Consider the following 20,966-nt stretch of genomic DNA (forward strand, 5'->3'; position numbering starts at 1 on the left):
CTAATAAGAAAAAAAGGTAACCTTGCCAGTAAAAAATACACACAAAATAAACAATGTTTGAATGTGTATGCAAGATGCTTTTCTGGTTTTATCTGTGGAATCTAGAAACCAGTACCCAGCACCCATAAATGCATCTGGCTTGCATTTGCCTAAACTTTAAATCTTTGATGGATCAGTTTTTTCCATTATAAATATATCCCAAAGTGGCAAATCACTGAACTTCATTTATTTCAGTGGTATTCTTAACTCTGTGTTGGATCTGATTGATTGATTGATTGATTCATGATTGATCCTTGACTAAATTTGAGACTTAATTTCTTCTATGTTCCTTTCCCTGTGTTCTCATTCTGTAGATGAAACTCATGGGCTTCTCTTAAAACTCTCCACATTTTTATTTTTTAAAATGTTTTAATATCCAACCGTAACTGCAAAGTAAACATGTTCTCCTTGTGTGTCACCAGGACTGTAGATTCTGTTGTACCCACTTAGAATGTGTACTGTGTACAGTCTTTTGAGTCTGAGTAGAAATTGGTATCTTCATTTCAACAAAGAGCTCAGCATGCTTAATTTCCAATAACAGAGCAGCTTCCCATGTGTAAGCAAGGGAACACTCTGATGCGCTTGGTATGTGTGTAAAAATGTCAATGTTTAGAGGATGTAAACCTTCCAGCTGTCACAGTATGTGGTCCTTGCCAAGCAATAGACAGGACGCAATAGCACCGAGTTATTTAACTGTTTAAACTCAGACAGTACAAGCCATGGTATACTTGTCTCTTGAACAGGGTCTTTTACTGTCTGCTGGCCTTCTGTTGCCCAATTATTTTATCCCTATAGTTATTGGACCACATCGTTTCGCTAGACTTTGTGTCATCTAGCACAGAATCTTCTCTGGTGGTTTAAACTCACCTTATGCAAGCGTATCAGGCAGTTCTCTGATTAATCATAGCTTGCGTGACCTCTCTTTCCTCCCTCATTTCTAATGTTATCATGGTTTATTGCCCCAGTGAGGATCATTATTTTTGCAAAGTGATCAGTATTCTGCAAAACCTAAGTGCTGAACTGTGCTGTCAAAGCACTATTTCCTGAGTTGACATCTTATTCTACAAATATTTCCCACAACAAAGAATTTTGGCGGTAGTGACAGTAGTGGTTTATTCTGTTTAATCCGTAATGTGTATGCCTTACTTTATTTTTGTGTGGCTGCTATGCATTTCCAGCATTTTGAAATGGGTTAGGAATATACATCCCTAAATCTGCTGAGATGGAAGATCGCCTAGTGGAAATGAAACCACTGTGTAATTGTGTTTGCTGCATGGCATTCATAAAGTAGTGCCTGTGATTGACAGGGAAAGGAACATTTGAATGGGTATGGTAATTTGGTGTTCTTTCTGGAAGTCTCTCTGAAGAGCCAGCTTCAATTTGGCCTCCAGTCTTGAAATGTTAAATGTGCAGTGAGTTTGGATTTGATCAACTCAGTTTGATGTCTGTAAGCACATCACACAACGCATGCTTAGACCGGCAGGGGGCTAAAGGTGATGAGCGTGAAATTCAGCCCCCTGAAAGGCTCTGCGTGCTGCTTGAAGGTGACCTAGAAAGCCGCAGGGAGTGAACTGGGTTTTTACCCTTTGAGGGCGTCCCCTTTTAGCTGGGAGGAAAAGCTGAAGATAGCTGAGCTGGATCTGATCTGGGTTTGTGTCTTAAAAGGCTCGTGTGTTCTTTGTGTTTGCCTTTCCACCTGGGGAATATCCAGAATGCCAAGCGTCAGTTTTTGCAGAGATTGTTGTTAGGAAATGTAGTTTGGCAGCCATTTCCTGACTTAACATTAGAAGTGCTGTGCTTTGAACACAGGGAAACATTATTTGCACCTCTTATGTATGGTGTTTGCGCTAAACAGTTGGTATGAAGCTAAACAGCAGTCTGAATAAAAATAACTTCCCCTTGCATACAGTTTTCATTATAGTCTCTCTAAGCTCAGTGTATATTTTAAAGGTTCTTTCCCTCACCTTACAGAAAATACAAGAGGTGGTAGAATTTAGATTACCAAGGGTAATCAGGTGTTTTTTAAAAAAGCACTGGCTAAATTCATATGTGGCACAGCATATAATTTATATATCCAGGTCTACAGAAATTTGCAGAAATTTCTGATTACCCAAGCTTTATACACATCTTCATTTTAATCCTGGGATACACACCTGTTTAATCTTCCTGCAACTACTCGATAAGGAACACTTAACATAGTTATTTATGGATTGCAGATGTAAGTAGGAAAATGGAGATACCGCACCAAGTTCCCACTATTGGGGGTGGTGATGAAACTGCAAATGTTTACTTTGAAACTGTCCCTCTTCCTAATTCAGAAACAAAAGCAGTCAGGGCTAGTTTAGTCTTTCAGCAAAACGCTGAATTAAGTCAAGCTTAAGGCGTAGGGATTTCTGAATAGGCTGGAGTTTGGGACCTTGAAAGCAGCATAGCTGAACTGTATGATATGCATCTAATTGCCTCAAGATCCCTTAATGACTGCTATGTAGGAAGTGCCAGTGCTCAGTAGTCTACTTAGAACTCAGAAGGGTATTGGGGATTTCTTAACATATTTTCCTACATTATAACTTTAAGACATTATGGTGTTCTTGCAAGTAATTTATGAATGTGTTGAAAATGTCTTTTTGGAATGCTTAATGCAAATAACTAGCCCCAGCTCAGAAGGACCCCAATTGCCCTGTGACATTTTTGATAGTACATATATCCAAAAGGGAGGAACTGGTTGTGTGAATTAAGTATTTCAGCAAAGATTATTTTAATTCAGAATGATATTGCAAGGAATACTGTAAGTGTCTTAAACTTTTTCTTAAAGTATGCATTGCCTTTTCTTATTAATTCAAGGTTCTTACGAACACAAAGCATTGAAACAAAGGATAAATTTCACCCTCAGTAATTTGTGAGAGCCAGCATGGTGTAGTGGTTAAAGTGTTAGATTAGGATATGGGAAACCCAGGTTCAAATCCCCACCCAGCCGTGGAAACTTGCTGGGTGACCTTGGGCCAGTTAAACACTCTCAGCCTTAACCCTGGCAAGAATTTGGATGGGAGACCTCCAAGGAATACCAGGGGCATGACGTGGAGGCAAGCAATGGCAAACCACCTCTGAACGTCTCTTGCCTTGAAAACCCTAAGGGGTCTCCATAAGACAGCTGTGACTTGACAGCAAAAAACTTGTGTCACTGTAGAGAAAACTTAATCAAATGTTCTTTCAATAGCTTGTCTATTGTTAGTAGCCAGGCTAAAAGGATCCCAGGCTCTCTAAAAATGTATTGCTTCAAATACTTGCTGTGCAGTCCTAAACAAGGTTACACCCTTCTGAGCCCATTGACTTCCGGTGGATTTAGAAGGGTGTGTGACTCTGCTGAGGACTGAATTGTTAATACCTAGAAACTTATGCTGGCTCCTGAAAGTATGAAATGTCCTCCCTCCCCTTTTGCTCCATGCTATTGAAACCTGCCTGTGTACACACTCCTCTCCGGTTTACTGGCCTAGCTTGCCCCTTGCCTCCACTTTCCTAGCAAGGTAGGAATGATGGCGCTTGAACCCTTGGTAGGATACTGGAGCAAGGGCTGCTCGGCACCATTATTAGTACACAGCTCTTGTAGGCAATTCACATCCCTAAGATCATACCCTTGTACTAATCGACAAGAACTGTGCCTAAGGATGCTGAGAACTTTGCACCAAACATATCTGGAAGACAAATACATTGTTTTCAACAGTTTCAACATCAGACCTGAATTGAGGATCTTTTTGCCACTATTTGACCTTAGCAGCTGCCCAGGTCAGTAGCTGCAGTTGCTAACTTGAGTTTCGTTATGATTTGATTGCACAGCCGATTCCCCCCCCCCCTTGATCAGCGTACTTAACTTATGCTTTTTCTTGTTTAGGGGTTCTTACCACACAATTAATAGCAAGCAACTAATTAAAAAAATACTTTTCAAAAGATGCGTGCAGGGTGTGTGAAAACTGCAACTCCCACTGAGCTTTGCAAAATTGCACATGCATGAAATGCTGCTGATCCAAAACAGACTGGCAACCGTTAAGGTTGCTATATACATATTCAGAGGCACATCAAGAAAAAGAATATTTTCAAAGCCACACATTGTTTATGGCTGGGATAATTCCTTTGCTCCCTCTTCTTTTACACAGGGATGACAGGTTTATGGTGGTGGTGGGGAGACAGCCATCAGCCTCTGCAAATACAGCCATGTACAAAATAATGCCAGTTGCAGTGTACCGCTGGTTTGAATATGTTCAAAAAGTAATATGCTGGACAGGTTCCAGTTGCTCATGAACAGCCTGTAAAAGTGGCTTCCTAGTCACAGCAAGCAAGCAGAACATGAGTAGAACTGGTGGGTGTTCAAACATCCCCATTCTCACCTTATAGTTCTATTCACACATTTACTGAGGTAAACTGAAATGATCCCCACTTTGGCCATTAGGATGCATTGAAAGGGTAACAAAATCCTCCATTTTTCCTCTCCATTTCCCAGGGTTGCCAGGCAATTCAAGAGAGCAACTGGCAGGAGAGTTGTGGGAGGGTATATAGAAGAGCCATGACACTGCAAACACATAGTTTCGAGCAATTCCTGGAGCTACCATATGTCACTTCCTTTTTTTTTTTAACCAGAAGTGATGTAGTACAGCACAAAATGCTGCAGGGTTCCTCTCCCTTGGTGGTGGGCAATGAGAGTGGGAGATGGGGAATTCCCTGCCCCCACCAGGGGAATAGTACTTCCAGTTGCATGACTAGATATTAATACTCCTTAGACAACCTAGCTTGAATATGTCCCCTAGGATGGGTGCATGCATGAGAGTAAGGAAAATCTCTTTAATTCTCATCTGTTGTTTCTTTGCCCAAATCTTGACCCCTCTCCATGTATCCTCTTTTTGCTCAGTACCAAGCCCAGAAGCCAGTGCTAGCCAAGCTAGTGCTGTAAAATACCCTGCCATTTGACAGTAATTTTCAGAATGAGGGAAAGAGACTAAGACTATAAGAAATGGGAATGAGGAAAATTGCTCTTGATTGGCCTTGAAATATTTTAAACTTTTTAATATATTCTGCATTTCTTTCCACAAGGTGGCATAAACAGGGTTCCCAGGAAGCCTCTCATTTCAGGCATTGTCTAGACTGAGCCTTGCTGAGCTTCAGCAAGGTTGCCGTCTCATGCGCCTTCCAGCCGTAGCCTCACTGTGAGACAGTGATGAACAAAAGGCTTCTGAACATGTACCTTTCAGGGTTGGTTTTTATTTTTTTAAGGCAGCAATGGTAGAGAACTGTGATAGAAGGCTGGGCGAGTTCTCTGTGAGACACTTTTGTGTAGAGAATTTTGCTTCACAGTGGGCGTATATCAATGAAATGTCTGTCTCTAATGAGGAATGAATATTGTAAATGGGAATTCACGTTAAATTATGTACTCATTGTGTTGAGAATTTTTTGCCATTGACTTACAATCGGATCTTGGCAAATGACTTTCTCTCAGCCTCAGTTTTTTTACTCCTAAAAAGCAAGAATAATTCTGATAAAACAGTGTGTTGCTTCGGCTAACCAGTTTTCTCATGAGATTCTTTGAATGCCAGTGGCACAAATCTCAGCTTCTATGATCCTCAACATAAATCTAAATTGGGACAGGTATCTTCTAGAATATCTTGTAAATGGTTCTGATGTTTAATGTAATGGACTACGCATATGTGACTTGCAACTTTTAGGCTTTGATTTGGTTTACCTGCTTTTGTCATTTGGAATTGTCTGTGTTGTGTACATGTCTTTTTAAAAAACAAACAAATTTTATTATTTTTTATAACATAAACAGACATTTCAACAATACGTACAATTTATCAATAAAAGCAAGAAGGAAAATACATTATTGTTGAAGATACATCTTGTTATTAGGTAAATATAAAGAAAAAACTCCCCCTTCATCTTCCTCCATCTTGTTAAATCTATTTGCTCTTTTGTATTAAAGATTCTAATCCTAATATGCTTTGTAGAACTAATTATAATCACTTTACTCAATATCCGTACTACTATGGTTACTAAATATTTCAGACCAGAGATGCTTATTTCATTGTTTCATACCAAATATAATATAGCAATTATAAATTTTTATTATTAAGCCTTGTATATAATAGTAAAAAAGTTATTAAAAACTAAAGACAAAATAAATATATCACATTTCTTCGACAATATCTTTGAGAGATGGATTAGATGATTTAGTAACCTTTAAGTTCCCCCAGTTGAAGTTCAGTTTCACAGTAAACCCTCCATGCCTCCCATTCACCCATGTGTTGTGTACATGTCTGGGGGTGGTAGCCCCACCTCTGCTCTTACAATGGCTGACTGGGATCACAGGCTGCCCATGCTAGCTTTCTTGTGAATCGACTGGTGCAGGCCTGACAGCAGCCCTGGACAGGCCCTGGCAGCCCAAGCCCTGATTGGGTTGAACAGCCGCACCAGCATTATCAGCAACACTCTGGAATGGCCCTGTCTTGCCCTGCCCAGGATTGACTGGGCCACCCACACCAGTGACACTGGAGGCCACGGCCTTCCCAGAGCCAATGAGGCTGGGAGGCTAACCTGTGAGCAGGTGGGGGAAGATGAGGTAAGGGGAGGGGAGGATCTGGGAGAATAGCCATTACAGGAAGCCCTGACAGCTCTGCAGGGCCCCACCATGGCATGAAGGATATTGTAGGAGGTTGGGGGGTAAACACCCCCGGGAGGCCTTTTATTAGGCAGCTGTGGTAAGGATTGGGGAGGTGAGCCAAACCTCTCCTGTACTGTCTGGGAAGAGTGAGCCCAGGGGTATCATTAACCCCCTTCTGGAGGGCATGGTGGCCCCAGACCCCAGTCTGGAGGAGGAAGAACCAGTCAGTACACTTATTTTCTGCTTCCTGAGTGTTGAACATTGGTAGCCTATGCAGTGTTGGCTGCACCTACTGTGGGGAGGGGCCGTAGTAGACCATCTGCTCGGCATGCAGAAGGTCCCAGGTTCAATCCCTGGCATCTCCAGTTAAAGGGACTTGGCTAGTAGGTGATGTGAAAGACCTTGGTCTGAGACCCTGGAGAGCCACTGCCGGTCTGAGTAGACAATACTGACTTTGATGGACCGAGGGTCTGATTCAGTATAAGGCAGCCTCATGTGTCCATGTGACCTGTCACTGTGTGTGCACATTGTGGAGTTGTCTTAGTTTTAATCTGTGAGATGCTGGAAGTTAAGAAGCAATATGTCATGGAAAATGCTGCAATAGAAATTCTGTGATCTGGCTCCTAATACACTAATATAGACTGACCATTCCCATAAGAGGAAGGAAAGTGGCAGAATGTAATTGACCCCAAAAAGCTCCCTTCTGGGTATGATAGATGTCAAGGGCTATGATCTCAAAGAAAAGATGAGCATATGCAGGAAAGAGCCGTATGTGTGTAGCCTAAGTTTCAATATTTTTGCCACAGCAATTAATCTCCACTGGTTAAGAAACAAGCCACTTAACTATTAGTGGTTTGCCTCATCAGCAGTGTGAATGTCTGTGTTTGAAAACCTCCGTCTGCATGGGTGGCTCTTCCTTACATGCACATATTGCTTGTTTAGGTCATGGCCAATAATGTTATAATAGTGTTCTTGGGTGACTGCCTCAGATTTGTGGAACTCTCTTCTACTGGTGACATATCAAAGCGGAAACCTTTTATAGAAGTTTGTCTCCCTGTATCGTTGTCAGCAGGTTTTCAGCAGATGAAGGCTTTTTTTTTTTTGGTCTTGTTTGGCATTCCCTCAATAACTCTTATTAGCCTGCCTCCCTAGTTGTATGTGTTTTATGTGTTTATATGTTTTATTTAATTGTTTTGTTTAATATATATTTATATTTTAAACACTGTTTTAATGTTTTAACATTTGTGGCTTGAAGATCATGAGTCAGGTAGAAAGGCAATACATAAATGTTTTAAATAAATAGAAGTACTGTGAAAATACTCAGGTGGGTTCCCCAGAAAGACAGCCTAGACATTTTCTAAATAAATAAATTAAAATGTTCTCGTTGGACTGGCTAGAAAGGCCTTATCTCTCATTATGTTTTTCCCGAGACATCCCTGGATCTGATGAAGAGGTGCATTGTAAAGTGCATGCTTCCCAACTGGTGGGAGAGGGGGAAGGCGAAAACTTATGGCTGGGGGGGACGGCTTCCCCACAGCAGTGACATCACTTCAGGAGTGTCCCAGAAGTGATGTCATTGCCCCACGGGATGACGCTCTGGCATTCACCAAATTCTATAGTTAAACCCAATGCTAGAGTGATACCCAGTGTGATGATGTCATGCTGGCAGCGACATCAACGTGCCGGGCACACTGATCGCCCCCTCCCTCATTTTGCTGGGGAATTTCTTTCCTGCTGCCCAGATGCGCAGTGACGGGCAACAGTAGTGGGGAGAAGGAGGTCTACCTATCAACCCAGTTCCAAGGTACATGCCCATCTGATTCAGGTTGGGGCCACAATGCTGGAGAGAGCAGGCTTAGAACCACCCCTAAGTGGATCTGCACTGTTTTCCCCAACCTGAAATGCTCCAGGGTGCTATTTGCCCTGTTGGGGAATTCCCATGTACTGCTGAGTTACATGTCTCCCCACTGGGGCAAACTGAATCGTCAGGAGCATTTCAAGTTGGGAAAACAGTACGTGGGGGAAGGTCTAAGTTCTCTCTTTATGCATTACTCTCTTGATCCAAATCAAGCCCCCTCCCCCCCACACACACAGGGAAAATATGAAATATCACAACACATTTCTCCACCCCTGACTTGGGGGGGTGGGTCTCCAGAGAAAATGTAACATGTAGTTAGGCCCAAAGCCATTTGAAATGGGACGAGCACTTTGGAGTTATTTTGGAACTTTGTGTTTTAACAGGGATTTGTTCAGTTGAGGTCTTACAGGGTTATATCTTGTTTATGTGTGCAGAGTTGTAAAAGCAATTTTAGCTGTCAGAATTGAGTTGGCTGAAAACCTAGCTAAAGTTTTAGTAATAAGATTTTTTGTTCTGTTTTAGAAGTAACAATGTGTTACAGTTGACTCTGTAGAAACCATTAGTCCATGCTGTGCTGCATAAAGCCAAAGCTGAACAGACCCACATTCTTTGTACTGCTATGCCTGTGGCTTCTCCAGTTGCATTTGAGCAGTCTTAGCCCCGCAAAACTGGCCTGGTAATTTATTAATGTGCAGCTTTCCATGTGCACAATGGAGAAGACTGAGGGCTAAACATTAGCAAGAAAGGCAACCAAGTGTAATTTTGCAAACAATCTGAAAATCCCAAAATTTACTTTAAAATGCAGATGACCTCACCAGGCGCCCCAAATTCTATAAATAATGTCTTTCACCTTTGTGTGTGTGTGTGTGTCAAGTGCCGTCAAGTTGCAGCCGACTTATGGCGACCCCTTTTTGGGGTTTTCATGGCAAGAGACTAACAGAGGTGGTTTGCCAGTGCCTTCCTCTGCACAGCAACCCTGGTATTCCTTGGTGGTCTCCCATCCAAATACTAACCAGGGCTGACCCTGCTTAGCTTCTGAGATCTGACCAGATCAGGCTAACTTGGGCCCTAAATATATTGGCGTATCGTGTTAAAAATACATGTGAAGTTTTGGATTATGTTGCTAGAAGATTCACAAATGCCATTTTTTTCCATTTTTGGTAAGCTTTGTGGGGAGGAGAGAAGCCCACAATGCCTATGGAAATAATCAACAAATGGGATGGAAAAATCATTAACTACTCAATCATATTTTCATTCATTGGGATATACAAATGGTGTAAATACATTCCTGAACAGATTTTTTCACTAGACTCATTATTTTTTCTCCCTCCCTCTATCAAACATGCCTGTTTGCACTCTAGGCCTTTTTGCATTTTGAAATGTTCAGGGAAGAGGTCTTTGCCAAGGGTAACTTTCTGAGGTTAACAGCAACCACACAGTTTTTGAACATAATCTGTTTTAAATGTTGCTCCATAGACTCTTCCAAGTGCTGATCACATAGGGTACCGTCCCAAATAAAGTAAGAGACTTGGTAAATTGTATTGGCATCTTGCATGTTTTAAGAAGCTATGCACAGTCACTCCCTACATGGTGGGAAGCCAGGATTGCATTGTACTATTAATTTTTTATTTATTTGGATTTATAGCCCGCTCTCATTCCCAGCCAAGGCCTGTCTCATCTGGCCCTGCTTGCCACTTGCAACATTGGAGCAAAGATTTGGATAGGGGCTGACAAATGTGGAGCCCAGCAATGCATAGAATTTATTTGTGTGATTGGGACACCTTAATTTTCATCAAGAAGAGTGCATAAGTTATGTGTATACATCAGACTATATCCTCGTAGACCCCTGTGCAGAATAGCTCCACTGAACCAAGCATTAGAGGAGGTATGTCAAGAGGGGTGGTGTGGGTTAACATAATCCTGAGTCAAGACGCTGTGTGGTGAGTTTGAATGTTTGTGTAATGCCCACTTATAAAGGCCCTGACAGTAGAACAATGGAATCCAGCATGAAGGGCTCTCTTCAGCTATACTGTTCCATATTTTGTAACTGGAATCCACTTAGGGGTGGTTCACACATGCATTCTCATCATTTGATGATACAAGTGTTTTCTGCTTGGGGACAGACTTCTGTCGTCTTTCTGTTGAGCTGCAACGGGGCTTCTACGTGTCAGGTTTCCTTCTAGTTCCATGCCCCAGTCTCCTGGCAGCAGCCATCCCTCCACTCCACCACTTCACCAGTGCTTTTCAGAGTAGGCAACTGACTATGGTTATATCAATATAGCATTACAACAATCTGTCTGTCAGGTCTTGTGACCTCTAGCCCCCTTTTGTTGCAGAGATATACCTCACCTTGTGTATCTTCACAGCACAAAGGGCTAGAAACCCTACTTTTCTTTAAATGAAAGCTGGGAATTCAGAGAACCTGATGGAGAGATCATTATAGCATTACACTGAAATAACAACATTCAGTTGTTAATCTAAATAAAATCCAGCTGGTGGGATGGGAATATCTGCCAAGGAAAAATGCCTACTGTCTGGATGGGCCTGGGAGCATCCAATTTGATCCCAACTTTGCTATGATATTTCTGAAAACTTCACAGTGAACCAGGTTTGTGAAAGACTGGAGAAAAGCTGTGGAAATCCTCGGAGGTGTATGAATGTCCCAAAATGCTATGAGGAAGCAGAAAGAAAACCTGCTTCCCAACAGCATTGAACCCAGGGCAAACAATGCATGTGGAAATGGTGTTTTTGGCTTCAGCTGCAAGTTTTAAGTGATCAAAATATGTTCTTATCTGTGTGAAATTAGAAAATAAGGATTTGCTGAAATTTTTCATGAACAAAACAAAATTATTTCAGTAGCTGAGTTTGGGAACGGAAACCATAGAAACGGGTTTGATTTAAATCTAAGTATAGATGCACTTGGTTTTAAAGTTGCCTATATTGTCAGTTTCTTTACCTAGGTCTCAAGAAAGGGAAGATCAGGAAGCGTGTGCCACATATCTGGGAAACTAGTCCTAGGAGAACACAGATATATGTAACTGGACTTGCACGTTCCAACTGTGTCTGTTAGTGTTAGCATGCCTTCCTCAAAGTTAACTTCAGCCCCCTTCATAACCCTAACCCTAACCCTTCATATGGGAGCTGTTTCCACAGGGTGTAGTCCCATGCTGCAGGGGCACACAAGTGAACAATGCAACCAGCGGGGTAGGGCCCAGTTTTACATGGGGAAAACTGCACAATGTATAGCCCACAGTAAGAAGGGCCACCTTCAGGTTGGAGAGACCCATGCAATGGGCCCTGCCCACATAGTCACATCATTTGTACAGCGTGGGATTGCACCTGGTGGAAACAGCTCCCTTGTGGCCAGCTGTATGTGTGAAAAGATCCTCTTTTTCCAGCTCCTTGTAGCTTTTTGAAAAATTCCTTGTGGCTTAATGTGATTTAGACATCCTTTTTCAAGCTCAAATGTAAGCACATGCCCCCCCCCCTGAAAACTGCAAGTGTATATTTGTGTCAAGCAGCAGCATTACTGCTATTGAGAGGGAAGGGGTGTTGCAAAATTACATTTCATTGTGTTGGGAAGGCCAACCGTTTTAAACCTTTCTATAGTAAAACTGCAGAGAGCCACCATGGTGTAGTGGCTAAGAAAAGCAGACTAATCTGGAGGACCGGGTTTGATTCCCCACTGCTCCACATGAAGCAAAACGGGGCAAGTCACAGTTGGGCGAGTCACAGTTGTCCCCCTGGACAGGAAGGCAAGGCAATTGTAAGCAGCTTTGAGACTCCTTTAATGAGAATACTGAAGAGAATACTGGAGAATACTCAAATACTGAAGAAGAGGAAGAGAAAAACCAACTCTTCCTCTTCTTCAGTATTTGAAGCATTGGGTTCATTATAAACAGCATTAAATGAATCTGTAGTTTTCATCCACTACAAGTTTACATAATGAATAAACCTTTTTTTGGTGGGGAGAATCTGTTTTCTAGGGAAATTACTTTTAAATTTTAAAAAGCCAATCTTGTACTGGGATTAAACTGGTATCCAATAGGGCTTGGGAGTTATATCAATTTTCCTGATAGGCAACTTTCCTCATAAAGTTCAGGTGCAAATCTTGTTTAGTCAAGCAGATTGGAAGGCTTTGCAAAGAGTAGTGAACAGATGCACGCAACATAGGCATGCGTATGCTATAAACTATAGCATGTTAGCATCTATGACTGGAAAATGCTGGCATGTTGGGTTGGGATTCGAACTTCATTGAGTTTCTACCTAGGGTTGCCAACCTCCAGGTAGTAGCTGGAGATCTCCTGCTATTACAACTGTTCTCCAGCCGATAGAGATCAGTTCACCTGGAGAAAATGGCTGCGTTGGCAATTGGAATCTATGGCACTGAAGTCCTGCCCCTCCTCAAACCCTGCTCTCTTCAGGCTCCACCCCAAAAACCTCCCCCCCATTGGCAAAGAGGGACCTGGCAACCCTATTTCTACTATTAATAATACTTTTAATCACAACCTTCAGTGTACTGTCTTTTAGGGTGATGCCTTTAGGAAAGTCCAAATGCTCAGCTTCCCATAAATTTTCCTTCCTTAATGTTTTCCAAGAGGTAGCTTGACAAGCACCTTATTTGGTCTTTTTATTTCAAACACAGGTTATCTTCTTTCAACATCTAAAAGGCTGGGCTAGATGATCAGTGGCATCATTTCAGACTGTACAATTATATAAATTCTGCAGCTGCTATGTAATTCATCCATTGTAAAAAAAATTGCTTCAAACAAGCTTTTCTCATTCTTAGAGCAACTGTCGACCTTGTTTTGTTTTAGCCTCTCTTTTTTAAAGTTTACAATCAGGGCAAAAGGAGAGAAAATTGCTAATGCAGGTTGTTTTCCTTATGCTAGCTTGGCCTAGATATTTCTTTCCACTTATTTCTTAAATTGCAAAGCTTTCTAGTTTTTCTAATGAGCTAGACTATCGCAGAATGAGAGAGTGGGGGAAAAAACAAACAGCAAAATCATAAGTAAAATTGAGTTCTTTTTATCTGCTGCAAGACAGGAAAAACAACCTTCTCAACAGGCTCTGGTTTTTGACACTCAAGGTGTGATCAGAGATTACTTATCAACTGCAGGAGAACGGGGAATGAGTTCATTAAAATTTTGCTTTCTCTCACAGAAGAAAATGTCTCTCCGTTTGATTTGTAGATCAGCCGCACTTTTCCTCCTTCCTGCCACTGTTTTTGCTTTAAAATTCAAGCTTTTGTCTTAGCATTTGCTCCTCGTTTATACTGAGCTTTTAAAAAAAATTAGGCTTCCACTGTAGATTGAATTTATACATGTTTGTGTGGGAAATTACCATTTCTACTTTATAAAAATATGCTTAAATACTTGGTCTGTAGTGTCTTTTAATTATGATAGAGTTCAGAATTTCTCCTGTAGGAAAATCGTGATCTCACTTCCACTATGCCGGCTTTCTGGCGTTCAGTGATTACACCCACACATTGTTGGATGTTATGCTATCATTGTACTATAGCCATCACTTGCAGCTGGATTGTCTTGGTTTTTAAGATGTATTCTTGTTATGCTTGTTTTTAGTCTGCTAACTGCCTTGGTGGCCATGATGAGGGCCAAAAGGCGTGGTATACATTTTATAAATAAATATAAATAGTGCAATACATAAACAATTTGTGCATGCAGCCATCTACTTCCTCATTAGTGTATGCCGGCTTTGATTAATACATACATGAAGTTGCTTTATGCTGAATTTGACTGTTGGCCTATCAAGGTCAGTGTTGTCTACTCAGATTGGCAGTGACTCTCCAAGGCCTTTGTGGCGATCTTTCACATCACCTACCGCCTGATCGTTTTAACAAGATGATGGGGTTGAACCTGGGACCTTCTGCAAGAAGCCCAGATGCTCTGATACTGAGCCACAGCTCCCCAGCATTTTTGTTGTGTTACCAGGAGCAGTGCAGTGAAAACATGAAGAGAAAAACCAGTTATGAGAGTACAGCAGAGAAATTGGCTTCTGCAGAAGCCAAGGGTTCCTGTGCTTTCCTCAGTTGCCAGAACAAATTATTCTCTGGCGCTGACATCTGGTTGCATGCTGTGATAGAAATGGGTGATGTTCCCTGGTAACAAGCATTCTCCGACTCTGGGTCATTGGAAGAACAAGGAAGAGGAAAGAAATCCATCGGACAGCAAGTTGATACAAGATCTCGCTGTATGAAGCACAGTTCTCCTATGATGGCTCTCAAGAGATATTCTGTACTCTTGAGGAAATGGATCATAGCTGTGTTGGTACTGGTCATTACTTGGCAAGTCCTTCATCTTCACAGACTTTCTTTAAATGGTGATTGTGCCAATTCCTGTCTTGGTTCTGCTAAGTGTTTTGTACTTCTGAATTAAATATCCACAGGAAAAACGATGCCTTCATCCAGTGTGTGTTTGTTTGGAATAGTTTCAGGACTGTCTGGTCTTTGGACAGCAAACTTTCTTCAATTTCTTCTAATTCCAGTGGTATCAGAGGGACAAACAGGACAATGATAGGAAAAAGGAGTTTCAGGGAAACAGAATGTATAACGAAGGGGGAAATGCTGGAAGGATTTTTGTGTTGTGTGATGAATTTCATTTAGAAATTATTGTAGCAATGTAGAATTTATTTAATATGAAATTAAATTAACAAACAACCAAAGCAATTACAGAAGACTCATTATGTGGCCTGAGACAAGCTATTAATTCATAGTCTCCCATCTGTAAAATGGGAATAACAGTAACCATCCTCACAGGGTTTTGGCAAGACTTGACTACAAGAGAGTATAAAGGATTTATGGAAAGGATGAAAAGAAGCTACCACATACAAGTAGATGGGCACCATGTAAAAGAGAAATAAATATATTTGGAATATATTTTGCAGAGAAGCTTAGTTAGTGCTCTCTGGCAATCTGTCATGACCACCATTTACTCTTCTGTGAGTATCATTTGGTCTTGTAGAGCAACAAAGAACTGGCAAGCGTGTACCTTACTGAGCCAGACTCTTAAAGGTACCATTTTGGTCTCACACACATATTGGCTGATGAAGAATCAGCTGCGCTTGTGCCTAACTCAAAGAATAAAACGGCTTGTGTTCCTATTTCCTTAGCATTGCTACTAGATGCAAATAACATGGGCTGATTACCAACATAATGTCTTTTAACACACCATGAGCTACTCTGGAAATCAGAGGAGCAATTTTTCTCTGGGCTGAACTGGTGTAAACTGAGTTGCAAGCCTTATTTTAATAGAATTACTCAGCAGCTCCTCGTCTAATGAAGAGCAGAATTGGCCCAATGTTAACATAGCTGGATTTTGTACTGCTTGAATACCCTTTTGTCTGGAAGGAGGTAATTGTTCTCTTTCAGCTAATATTCCAGGAGGCCATTCATACAGGGGATCTCCCGCAAAACAAAATGAATTAGCCCTGTTGATCTGATTCATCAGCTGCCACATGGAAGGTTTTGGAGCATGGAAAGAAATGTGTTTCTACTGTTTAGACAAAATTATTTAACCCTTCAGCAAGAACTAAAAAATGACCATTCCTTTTGTTTTACAATAGTAATTTCTTTTCCTGTTTTGCTGAAATTGCAGAAATGATCTAACCCACTAATAAACCTTTAACAAAACAATTTCACTTTTCATGTTAACTCTAATGGTTTAATTTCTCTTCCCCAGGGGACTCGTGTGCAGGCAGATTACATTCCTCTGTTGAACTCTCTTGCCATATATGGCTGGCAGCTGACTTGTGTGCTTCCCACACCGGTTGTAAAGACAAACAGGTACTGTGAAGAGATGGCCTTTTTCCCAAGTACAGAAGTTAGTTGGAGAGCCATCCTTGCTTATCACATTGGGTTGCTCTTTGTGTCTAGCCTGTAGCAGTAATGTTGAACTGCTTTTATCTTTGCCTTTTTGGTCTTACAGGGAAAGTAGAGGGAGACCTGTGGCAGGTGACATAGCAAGTCTGGGCTGAAGTTACAAATCTTGCCTCAGATCCTTTACACTACTGATACTTTACCTTTCCTGTTCTTTTGAAGGTGGAAGACAAAGTAGAGATTTTCCCTTTCTCTTCTCAGTTGCCTTTCAGCTATAAAGCAGGCATTTTCTTCTCCTCACGGAAAAACGTCAGTTTCCATATCTAACTATATTGTTACCTGCTGCAGAGACCATTGATTTATTTAAAACATTCATTAGCACATAACCTGTCCCACCACCTTTTAAACTAAAAATTTGCATTGTGGCATCCCACCTTTGCAGAACCCAGGTGTAGAGAGAAACATGTAAGAAATGAGGCCAGAAGGTCAAGACATGCAAAGGAGAGCAGTACATCTAAAGCATGTTTTGTGTCTCTGACAAAGCAGGCTCTAGTAGTTCATGAAAACTTATGCAGAACAAATTTGTTTTTCAGATGCCAGAAGATCCTGTGTTGTATTCAATGCCCAGATTACTATGGTAATTCCAGATGGGTAGCAACGTTAGTCTGTAGCAGCAAAATAAAACAGGAGTCCTGTCTAACATGTATTTCAGCATAAGCTTTCGTGAGTCTGAGCTCGCTTCATCAGTTACATCTGTCTGGACTTCTGTTTTAGGTTTCCCTCTGGAACTAGCTTAGAAGTTATCTCTTAGTATTGATCTGTGTGAGCCCTGAACTATCATGAATTCCAGCTGTTGGCCGATGCAGGTTGGGCAAGCCTTAAAAACTTGCCCTGTTGAGCTTGTGTTTGCCTATATTCAAAATACATGTTGAATCATGTACAATACTGTGCCCCACATGGGTCTCTTCCATGACATACAGCTTCTACAAATCACCTTGAGCTGGGGGGGAAAATGTTTCTCCAATCAACTATCAGAACCAGTTCAAATGTACAGCAGTAGCATTATGCTATGGCCTTGTCTATATGTTGACATATGTGTTCCTCAACCTTCTTGTTTCAGCCACTTTGGTGTGTAGCCTCCATGCCCATTCTGCCAGAAAACCTACCCACAAGAGTATAAGAAGAGTCCTGCTGGATAAGACCAGTGGTCCATCCAGTCCAGCATCCTGTTTCACACATCAGCTGTTTACTATGGAGGGCAAACAACAGGGCTTAGAGGTGGTCACCTCCTAGTGCTGGTATTCAGAGGTTTTCTGCCTCTGCACTTGAAGATTCCCTTTAGTCATCCCATCTAGTAGCCTCTGATGGACCTATGCTCCATGAATTTGTCCAGTCCCCTTTGAAAGCCATCTATGCTTGCAGCCATCACTACATCCTTTGGCAGCGAATTCCACATTTCAGTCACTCTCATTGAGTAAAGAACTTCCTATTGTCCATCAACTTCACTGGCTGCCCCCCAGTTTTAATATTTTGGGAGAGGGAGAAAAAGTTGTCTCTATCCATGCTCTCTGCCCCATGCCTAATTTTATATACCCTCTATCATGTCCACCCTCAGCTGTCTTTTTACTAAGCTGAAAAGACCCAGTCTCTATAGCCTTTCCTCATAGGAAAGGTGCCCCACCCCTTAATCACCTTTGCTTCCGTCTTCTGTACTTTTTCTAGCTCTGCAGTCTCCTTTTTGAGATATGGCTACAAAAATGGCACACAGTATTCTCAATGAAGCTGCACAAGGGCTCCTGGGATTGACCAGTCAGACCTTTAATCCCATATTTCTTTAAGATTAATTGGTGTCTTGGCTTCAGCCTGAATTTGTTACACACCCAAGCGGAACACGAACCTGTACTGCAGCTGACCTTTTAATTTTCTGAGCTAATATCCATGACCGCAGAAAAGCACCGCTCTTGTTGGCTTTTCTGGTAATGTTATTAAGAGCTTATAGTTCTGTTCCAAAATAATTTGACAGATGAACATTGTTGACTGGTACTGCTGCCTCAGTTGTATCCAAGTAGGCACAAGTGCAAAAGTGATCGGAATGTTTCCACTCACTCTCAGCTTGCCGTTCTTGAGTCTGGTGAAGGACACCACGCGTTCAGTGCCTCCTGAAGTTGATTTAAATGAACTGTTGCAAAATGTACCTTGCATCTGAAAGTCTACTGCTGGTGAATGGAACTTTATTCTCAGGATTGTGGTTTCTTGTAGGGATGGGAATTTAGCCACTAAGCAGATTGTCTTTCTTCAGAGACCCTTCCTGCCCCAGAAAATCAAGAAGAAACAATCTAAGGTATATGGCCTTGAATTGCTCTATGTGTTTGTCTTGGCAAAGCTTTCATATTCTAATTGATTTTCCACATCAGTAGGAGCAATTTGTTTAATGTTGCTATGATTTAGAAGATTTGCTGAATACTTTTGAACTATGACTTGAGCTGTTAATCTAAAGCAAAATACGGGCAAGAAACTCTCTCAGTTGCAGCGGAAAGAGAGGGATTCCATGTGCTTTATTAGAAGCTCCATCTCCTCAAATGCAATGCCTGTAACACCATGACTTGGGCAGTGGAGAGGTCTGGATTCACCTTTAGAGTCCCTGTGTAACCCTGGGGTAGTTCAATTCTTTTCACTGACCCTTTGTCTTCTCTAGTTTATCTACTCTGTTCATAAGAGGCTTTGCTATGTGTTGCACTTAACCTACCTGTACAAAGAAATACAAAAATGCATATGTAACATGTAGCAATACCAAATCATGTTGTGTATTTACATGAAACACCAACTTAGTTTCTGTTTATTAAATGTGAATGGTCTAACTATAGTATGAATCCTGTTTTTTGGGTTGTTTTTTTAAAGTACACACAACACTGAAGAGCTGATCTGGCAGCATGTCCTATCTGAAATTCATCTCATTAGTAAACATTCTTGCGTTATCAGTGGTGGAAAAGGCCAGATGAGTTTGAAAGACTTCTAAATGTTAGCAAACAACTTGTTAGCAAACAACTTGGTGTATAAGCCCTTATACACCAACTCAAATCTCATGATCTGGCATACTTCTAAAATTCAGGAAAATAATTCAGGAATTATTTTGGGAACTTCATACAATCTGCAAGTGGTGTTCACCCATTAGCTTTGAAATTGCATACATTCCTTTCATACATTTGTCCACATAACTGGCAATAATTTCTTCCATCATAATATCTTTCTGGGAAGCAATGTTAACTTAATGAACTAGGCTGTGTATGCATTAGTAGGCAGACTTACTGAAAAGGTGTAACATAGAATATCTTCTTCCACTGACCTTTTTCTCCTTCTGTTGCACTCACCATAGTTTGAAACTGTTGTCAAGATATGTTGGATTATTGCCTCAGGGTTTGAAAGGGAAATTTATGGAAAGGTAACATGCAATAGGGGAATGTTTTGTGATAAATATGCCAGTTTTTTGGCATGCTCCAAAGACCTATGTATGTAAGGACTCCCCATTTTCACTTATGAAGGAAATGGTCCATGTACATACATGGTTTTTAGTTTGTATACTAAACTTTCTCGGGCTCACAGAACAGAATGGAAGAATACCAGCACTCACACCTCTATGCATGCATTGGAGTTAGTGAATCATGGCTCATACATTTTAAAAACTGAGCAGATCAAAAGGTGCAGTCTTAGAAAGATTAGTTTTCTTTGAGAAGCTTAGTTTACAATGACAGCAGAGATAACATGTAAGCTAGCACCTTTTTCTAAAAGTCCTCTTTTAAAAAAATAGCTCTCATTTTATGATACTTGATTAAATTAATATTCAGCAATGAATGTAAACCTTTTGACTGGCACTTAATATATCTATTTGCAGTTTCATTGGAAATTCTCCAAAGAAGATAGGTACCACAAGCAAGCCAAGAAATCTCTGAAGGCAAAACTAAGCGCCAGAGAGCAGCAGACAGTAGAAGAAAAACAAGGTTTAGAAGTCACAGAAAACACAAGGAATTCAGAATCACGGTTCTCTACCATCGAACGCAGTTTGCGGTTCCCAGTAATCTCAGATCAAGAGCTGGATGGGGTTGAAAATGGAACTGAAGCTCTTGGGCATGAAGATGTGCCCAACTATGAGAATGTGGTGTCTGAAGAACAATCTAATGCAAGTCCTGAAGCTGATCAACACATGGGAGACTCGTGTTTGGATCAGAATGGCAAATATGAGAACTGTGGGGACCCAGTATTCCAAGAGCATTGTGGTCTGGATAGCAGTGATTGGAACTGTTCAGCAGAACCAATGGAAAGCTGTTTTGACAGTCTAGATGACTGAGGGCAGTTATTTGCCAGAGCAACCCACTTTGATGATCACTGTTGGAAATCACTGAACTGTTGGGTTTTTATAAGCACACAGCATAAATATAGTAGTATTGCATTTTGAACTTCGAATTGTATACAAACGTATGCAAGCTTTGTTATTCAAGAAAACCCATCAGTATTGAAATCTGTTTTTGTAGTTGCTTTTTAAGCCAAACAAAATTATGTCCTGTACTATGTTCACTTTTTAAATCAGAATATTATTG

At 41.1% G+C, this 20,966-nt stretch overlaps 1 protein-coding gene across 1 annotated transcript in view; it reads left to right on the forward strand.

Annotated features, from left to right (window-relative positions):
• Nucleotides 1-20,716, forward strand: part of RFTN1 (raftlin, lipid raft linker 1) — a 124,729-nt gene extending 104,013 nt beyond the window's left edge. The window contains exons 8-10 of the mRNA XM_056858007.1: nt 16,238-16,341; nt 18,634-18,715; nt 20,264-20,716. Of these exons, the coding sequence (XP_056713985.1) occupies nt 16,238-16,341; nt 18,634-18,715; nt 20,264-20,716 (639 nt within the window). The remainder of the gene's footprint in view (nt 1-16,237; nt 16,342-18,633; nt 18,716-20,263) is intronic.
• Nucleotides 20,717-20,966: the final 250 nt, after the last annotated feature.

Source organism: Euleptes europaea, chromosome 11 (genome assembly GCF_029931775.1).
Source record: "Euleptes europaea isolate rEulEur1 chromosome 11, rEulEur1.hap1, whole genome shotgun sequence".
Taxonomy (NCBI): domain Eukaryota; kingdom Metazoa; phylum Chordata; class Lepidosauria; order Squamata; family Sphaerodactylidae; genus Euleptes; species Euleptes europaea.